This window comes from Rhipicephalus microplus, chromosome 4 (assembly GCF_043290135.1).
Source record: "Rhipicephalus microplus isolate Deutch F79 chromosome 4, USDA_Rmic, whole genome shotgun sequence".
Lineage (NCBI taxonomy): Eukaryota > Metazoa > Arthropoda > Arachnida > Ixodida > Ixodidae > Rhipicephalus > Rhipicephalus microplus.
This window is the reverse complement of record NC_134703.1, coordinates 38,293,940-38,301,922: the sequence shown is the minus strand read 5'-3', so window position 1 is coordinate 38,301,922 and position 7,983 is coordinate 38,293,940. Positions and strand designations below refer to the sequence as shown.

The 7,983-nt window shown below is 46.3% G+C and overlaps 1 protein-coding gene across 1 annotated transcript; it reads left to right on the top strand.

The window, feature by feature from the left end:
• Nucleotides 1-2,387: 2,387 nt before the first annotated feature.
• LOC119171907 (zinc finger SWIM domain-containing protein 3-like) lies at nt 2,388-7,329 on the top strand. The gene is made up of 5 exons (XM_075892572.1): nt 2,388-3,107; nt 3,259-3,367; nt 4,067-4,298; nt 4,428-6,332; nt 6,600-7,329. Exons 1-5 carry the CDS (start codon nt 2,860-2,862, stop codon nt 6,905-6,907), a joined length of 2,802 nt encoding a protein of 933 aa, XP_075748687.1. The 5' UTR covers nt 2,388-2,859; the 3' UTR covers nt 6,908-7,329.
• The last annotated feature ends 654 nt before the right edge of the window (nt 7,330-7,983 follow it).

The window sequence follows — 7,983 nt, the reverse complement described above, 5'->3', positions numbered from 1 at the left end:
CCAGTGCCTGCCGAATGAGCGCAAAACGCCGCTCATCTATGGCGGCGCTGCCTACGTAGGAATAAAGGTCTTTGTACTTGGCCTTTAAGATAGGCGTTTGCTACTAATTTCAGAGGATGCCTTGTATTTAAATAATTGCTTGTTGAATGACAGCTTAATTTACGTAGGGTTAATTATAATTGCGTTTACGCCTTTTTAAAACTTTTTTACGTTATTTGTGTTGCATATAAGCTTCAAAAACGTAAAAACCTATTTGAAAACACCCCTACTTGAGTGGCGCCACCACCGAAGTTCCAACGACCGCCACTTCTCAAGTGACCGCCGATAAACCGGCAGGCACAGGAAATATAGGACGTGTTGCCCCAGGACAGATCTTGGCCATATTGGCCCTACACGTGACGTTTGCATGCACCTGTAAAAATTTTCAAACTGTCAAAGCTCATTGTGGCCGCTGTGGCATTTTTGCCACAGATATGCACACTGCACGGCCAGGCTTTCTAGCCTGGCCCAGTTTTGCTTTCCAGCCCGGTGGTACCGGTGGCGCAGTTTTGCGGCTTCGGCGGCTAAATTAGCCTCCAAGTTGCTGTATATTGAATCTATGTTACTCTACGAGTTGCGGCCAAGGAGGTTGCGGCTCATGATGCTCATGATCATGAGCCTTCACGCTCACGATGATGTAACAACTCTATGGATGGCGGGAAGAAAAATAAACTGAAAAAACAAAAGCGTCGTGCAAAAAGAAAAACGTATCCGCCCAAGTAGCCTAACAAGCGACCTTCACATCAGAGCTAGCAAGGTTCAGTTCAAGTCAAAGAGTTTCAAAGCGTTCGCAATAGAGCTTATCGCATAGAATTCGCAATTGAGCAAAGCTGTGCGTTTGCGTTGCGCATGCGTCGTACGCGCACCCATTGAGTCATGACTAAAGGCCTGACCACACACACCCGTTGCAGCGCGTTAGCGTGGGGCTTTTTGACGCCGCGCCGTGCCCTTTCTCGGTGAAGAGAAAGGGCGCTTGGCTACGCAAAGCTGTGCGCTTTCTTTCTCCATTTGGGAGAGGGCTCGGGCCGCGTCAAAAAGACGCGCCGACACGCTGCAACTGATACGTGGGGTCAGACCTTAACGCTAACGTTACGCCCCCAACAGCTGCAAGCTTTGCGTGCGGTATAGCTCGCCGATTCCTTTATGCTCATGATGGTGATAGATTGGATGTAGCCTCAAAATCAAGATGTCTGAGAGAACACATATGCAGCAAATGAATGTTCACATGGTTTCAAACGTTGGTTTGCAAATTTATCAACTCCTGGTACCACTTACAGACTGAAATTGTGCTTGTGAAATAGGTTGCCCAAAAATAAAGCTGCAATACCTTGTCAGCAGCACCCGGTAAAAAGGTCCCAGCAAAGAGCGTCAACTTTGTGCTTTTAATTTCAGTAGCCAAGACTTTCGGGTGCCACATGTGAACAGGGGGCCTCCCAACTGCCAAATTTTTTTTCAATTAGCTAGCAATATATTCTCCAAAAGCAGAGGCACACATGTTGTCACAAAACGAGCGCTCAAAAACGGGCGCGCTGCCAAATTCTCGCGACGAAGCGCTGAGAGGTCAACGATAAAAAAAACGCTGTGTCTAAAGGTACGTCGGACGTACCCGAATACCAAAAGCTAAAGGTACGTCCGACGTACCCGAAACCGTGAGTCTAAAGATACTTCGGACGTACCAGAATACTAAAAGCTAAAGGTACGTCCGACGTGCGCTTTCTCGCAAGTTTTCACTCAAGCGACTCAAGTTCCACCTGCCCGTCCGTCGTTTTCAAGCAGTTCGCACGACTGACCTCTTAGACGCGCGGATCCGAGAAAAAAAAAGTTTTCGTCAACGAGTTTGTAGTTGGACGCGCAGACGTTGCACCGGTTACATCAGACGTTGCACGGGTTGCACTTTCTCGCCTACTCAAGCTTGGTTTATACCACGGAAATGTTTATTCCTCCGTGGTTTACACGCAGCTATTATATCGCTTGATTAGGAAAAAAAAAAAGTTTTCGCCATCGGGTCGATTTCGATGCAAGTAGTACAAATCAATCCATTCCAATCCAGTTCTTGGAGTCCGTCCGAGTCTGTCAGGTGTTCTGTGAGCATGACCTACTACACTCCTGACCTGTTCAGATAGCGGGGTTCCTATGGGAGCGCGTGTCCCCGCTCTCGTTCAATCGCTCGCCGTAGGTGGCGCTACCTATAACCTGTTCGTCTGCTACTTTACGGCTGTTTGGACGGCGCTAGAGTAAGAACGGCTGCATTCCGTGATGAACAGCCGGCATATATGTGACTATTTTTTCACTTAGATGACTGGTCAAGTAAGCTGTTCAGTGTGACGAAAAATTTATTGCACACTGGTGGACAAATGCGAGAATCCGTAGACTTACATAGTGTAGGACAGCATATGTGATGTTGCGTCCATTTAATTGCAAAGAATTTGTGAATGACTTTTGAAATATTTGTTTCAAAATTATTTTTCATTAGTGCATAATAATTACGCAATATGAGTGCTCTGTTGGCCGAAATATGACCACGAACACTCAAGCTGACGTCAGCGAACAGGTGCTGACTAGCGCCACAGTGCTCCTAAGTTACGGCCCTAGCGGCAGAAGGTATGAACTAGAACGTGGGCGCTGGAAGAGGTGCTCTCTGGGCAGGTCAGGAGTGTAGTAGGTCATGTCTGTGAGTCTGTCTTATCCATAGTCTTATCCGTCCTACTTGTGTGGCGCCATTCTCCCGTCTCTTCAGTCAGCGTGTTACAGGTGTTCTGTGGTGACCGTTCCGCAGCACGTGCGGCGCCAGTCAAGTGTTCCCGTTCCGCAGCTCGTGTGATGGCTGGCAGCAAAATGAAAGTTGGGGACAAATTTCCAACGTTCAGGGAACTGGAAGCTGCTGTGAAAGGATACAGTGAAGAGAAGTTCGTGCAGTTTTACAAACGTGACTGTCGAACTGTCACAGCGGCGAAGACCAAAGTGAAGCGTTTTCTGAACGAACGACTTGGAATGTATCAGGTGGTTTACTGCTGTATCAAGGGGGGCAAGTCTTTCAAGAGCCGCAGCAAGGGGGAAAGAGATACCAGGTGAGGGCCAGCACTGGTCATTGTTTCCTTTGTGTTTCTTTCTGTGCTGCCAATCCACCATGGTCAGCGACGTGGTTGCGTTGTACACATCATGCATTTAGACGATTGTTTCCTGAGAGACATTGAGCATGTGACAACGGATCACTTTCAGCACCTTTCAGGCTGGATGTCCGGCGTTCGTGAAGTGCAGGGCCTCTGACGATGGGAACTTCCTGGAGGTTATTGAAATGAATGAGGACCACAACCATGAGTTATCGAAGGTATGGAGTTCCTAAGCATCCTTAAAAGTGTGCGACAGTATCTTAATGCCCTGTCCTTCATCCCTCACCATGTGTTGTTAAATTAAGCCAATACAGCTTTTGCTGTTACCTGTTCATATTGGTTAGTGAAGTTCAGTTCTGTTTTTTCACAGAAACAAACCTGAGTTTTGAGGTTATACAGGGTGACATGCACCACTGAAATATACTTTTGACGAAATGTTTGACGTGCTTACTTGATCGCGCAAAATGTTCTCGCTCAATTCTCATTGAGCTGGTAGCACCAGCACAGGGGATGCGAAGTTTTGCGATGTCAAATTAATGGGATCAAAGCAGTACATGCAGGTTCATTTCTTATTCACACTCAGAGGAATTCCTGCTGCATCATTATTACATTGAGGCAGATTAACTGCAACTTGCTTGTCATCAAAGCCGCCATTCTACAGTGCTACTACATTCAGGAACTGTGTCCTTGACATCACATGCGAGCCATATATAGGAAACACAGATTTACAGTTACAAGCATGATAAGGTGAGATTGAAGTGAGCTTGCTTGTGCTAAGAACCTAGATGCCATATATGCAGAATGTTGTCTGCACTTGTTTGCTTCACTCTGTGAGCTTGACATTGCATAATGCAGTTAACCTATAATTGCATATGTAGTTCAGTTTAACATTGAATGAAAAGTTTATTTTATTGCAGTTACTCTACAGCCACCTGCCACAAACCAGAGCATTAAGAGAACCAGGGGCCAAGGAGGAAGCCACACAGCTCTTGGCTTTGCATGCCAACAAGAAGTTGGTTAAGAAAAGGATAGAAGAAAAGACGGGGAAACTTGTCCTGCTCAAAGACTTGAGCAATGCGGCCTCTTCCCTCAGACCACAGACAAGGAATGACCTCATTAAGACTGCAGCTCTTCTGCAAAATGAGCATGGTAAGCACCTGATATTGTAGCACAAGTTTTTAAATAATTGCATCTGGGTTTTCCAGTGGGCTTCAGAGAAACTCGTATGTACAGTCGGCCAAATCTTTTACATTTAGACCATGAAATTTATTTCTACAGGTACAGACTACCACATCCTTGCTGATGGGGAAAACTTCCAAGGAATTTTGCTGTCCAATGAGTCTATGCGGTCAAATATGGATGCCTACCCAGAATTCCTAGGAATTGATGCCACCTACAAGCTTCTAGAAATACGAACACCAGTCTATGTGATGCACGTTGAAGACTCCAATGGAGACACAGAGACAGTATGTGTTGCAATTCTTGTGAATGAGTCTGCACCCACTATCAAATGGATGTTGGAAAAGTTCAAGGAACTGCACCCATCTTGGCCAAAAGTAAAGTGTGTCATGGCAGACAAGGACCTTTTGGAGCGTGACCTTCTCAAAGAAAGCTTCCCGCAGTCGAAGGTGCTCATCTGTGTGTTCCACACTTTAAAGACTTTTCGACGCGAGATTGCCTGCAACAAGATGAACATCACTGCAGAGGAAAGGGACCAAGCCCTGGCACTGCTCCAGAAGATGGTCCTGTCACGATCGAGTGAAAAATTTGAGGAGCTTCAACTGGAATTTGACAATAATGTTTGCCAAGAGATCCGCTCTTACTATGACAAAAACTGGCGTCCCATCAAGGATGAGTGGTACACTGGACCCAAGTTTATGTCTGAAAACTTTAACAACACTACCAACAACAGAATTGAAAGTCTGAACGCAAAACTGAAAAGTGTTATAAAAAAGAATAGCTCCCTTGAAGAGTTTGTGTGCTCACTTTTCACAGTATTGAACGCCTTGAGCGATGAACGTGACCACAGAGCATTGACAAGCATATCCAAAAGACCTTGCAAAGCACCTTCTAGCCCTGAAGAAGCTATGTATCAGGAATCATTGACTCCCTATGCCTTTAAGCTTGTAAGGGAGCAGATCTACCTGTCAGCCAAGCGAGTACCAAGTGACCAAAAAGCAGATGTGTTCACATTCGAGGCGTCGTCTGGCAACACGTCAACAACAAAAACTAACTGCAATTGTTCCTTTTGGAACGCTATGAGACTGCCATGCCGGCATGTGTTTGCAGTTAGGCGGACTCTGAACATTAGTCTCTTTGATGACAAACTTTTTCTAAAAAGGTGGTCCAAGGCATATTACTACTGTCATCAGAGAGCCTTCCTTTCTCAAGAGAAGTGCACAACTGAACATTCCATTTCGGAGCAGGCTGCAAAACCTCGGAGGCCAATGTCGCAGCATGAGAAATACAGGGAGGTATTTCCTACATGCAAGTACATAGCTCAACTTGCTGCAGAAGAAACAGGTGAAAGATACCAGGGCCGTCTAAAAGTTTTGTTGGCACTCTCTGAGGCATGGGAGCAAGGGCGCGAAATTGAAATCGTGGAAGTGTTGCGTCATGAAGCCTCATCCCCTTCATCACCAGAGCAAGTCAGACGCCAGCTGGAGCTGACTGTGTCCGTAGAAGAGAATGCAGAGTCACCCAAAGCTGCATCAGGTGAGGATTGGGACACGTCTGAAACTGCAGATCAGAATAATTCACATGATCAACCAGATCTGCCTCAAGCACCTTTAAGCCATACCGGGGCAGAACCACTTCATACCACTCCTGAGAAAGAGCAGCGTGCCCATAATGCAGGTGCATGCGAAACTCCTGATGAAGTGAGAAAGGCACAGCCACGCGAGAATACCTTGGCCCCTGCAAGCAGCGCCGGGCCTTCAGACTACATGCGCGAACGCCTCGGAAAGCTGAAAGTGCCCGCTAAGGTGAAGTCACGAGGTCGACCCAAAGGGGCGGAGAAAACCGTTATTGGGCTTCCACGACGGCGGCAGGGACCCCACAAATCAGCAGCAACACTGCAGCCATTTCGCGATCTGCCTCCTCAGGAAAAGGAGCTCAGGATCCTAAGTTGCTTAGTTCCTCAGGGCCTGCTAAGTGAGGTTCAGCAGGGGAAACTGCTACTCGGTGAGTTGTGAGATTTACCTTTATTTATGCTTAAATTTCCTATTTTGTTGCAACTTCAGTCGCTATCTAAGGTGTAGTACGAAGGTGTCTGATATCACCTATAGGGCTGCAACTACAGCTACATTCTGTAAGAATATTGAGTGTTCAATTCACAAAATAAACCTGAGCCCTAGAAATAAGTTCCCCTTGTTCAGATTCATAGCATTCTGTTGTACCTTAAAGCCATCTGATGGCAGGTTCAGAACACTTATTCAGTAATTTTTACAGGTGAGGACCAGGTGGAAACCATACCTTCCAGGATTCCAGAGACAATCCTCGACGAGGAAGTTCACCTTGACTGTGTCCAGAAATACTTCACTGAAGACGGCTGGACAGCTGTGCTGGCAACAGTCAAGGTGAAGAAGCAAACCATAAAGTGGAAATGCAACGAATGTCGGGACCTGTTAGAAGAGGACCCTTCTGTGATTTGTGACTTATGTTTGTGTTGGTTCCACCAAATCTGTACTTCACTGAGCAGCCGCAACAGGAATAGTTCCTGGTTTTGTGCGAAGTGTGTAGCAGCAGCCCAAATGTAAAGGAGCTGCTCCGTGAGTGGAACACAGCGATGGGAAACCTGCTGCAATTGCTCCTACGTGCTATATTTTGTTAAAGCTGGTCCATACATGCTACAAATGAGCAAAATTACTCCAACCTGCTACGTTTTGTGAAAGCTACTACATTAATGCTACAAATGAGCAGAATTGCTCCAAAGCTTCTACGCAAGCAGGGTTTGCTTCTACGCAAGCAGGGGAGCTCGCAAGCAGGGTTTGCTTAAGCACAACAAAAGATGGCTGAGTGTATGCCCCACTGGCATGCTTATAAAAAATGGAAGAAAGCTTAGTGCTGTTTCATGCGAGTGACATTTACATGTATTGTGTGTCTGTGTATTTGTTCCTATTATTCTTCATACAATTGTGATCCTTTGATTAAAGCTTGCATTAGTTGTGCCTTCAGTGAACACTGAATTCATTCATTGTATACATAGTTTGCATTGACGTCACCATGGCCGCCATCTTAGGGCCCCCAGCTACTTTGAGATGCTGGGTTAGCTCAAACGGTGACATAGGATTTGTGCCGGTGCCCTTCGCGTTCCTTTGATTCCCCACAGCGCGCCTTGCGAACAGAAGAAAGTGGGGACATCACAAAAGAACACGGGGACCGAACAACTGTGTGTCCTCCTCTGCAATGGTACTCTCTAATGACATAAAAAGTCACGGTTGCCGCCATCTCGGAGCACCCAGTGCAGAGAACCTGTCTGTGATGTCACGTGAAAACTATGTATAATAAGAGCATTAAAATGCTATCTGGCCTGTCTTTTTCGTTTTTGCAACCTGCTAAGGAGGAGATCATGAGAGCACCCAGGCGTAGGCGGCTAGCTAGTTAGTGATCTAACTTGGCTAACCAGATAAATAAATTCGTTTGGTTTGCTAAGAAATGCTTTGCATTTAAAAATCTTACATCTTGTTTTTTTCCCTGCAGTAATTAGCTAACGACCCGCTCATCTGGAAACCTCGTGGACTCAAGCGCGCTGGTTAGTTTTTGGGAGCCGGTCGCAGTTACGGTTTCAAAGGTCAGCGAGTAGGTCGGCTCCCAGAATGGTTTTCGTGCAAAC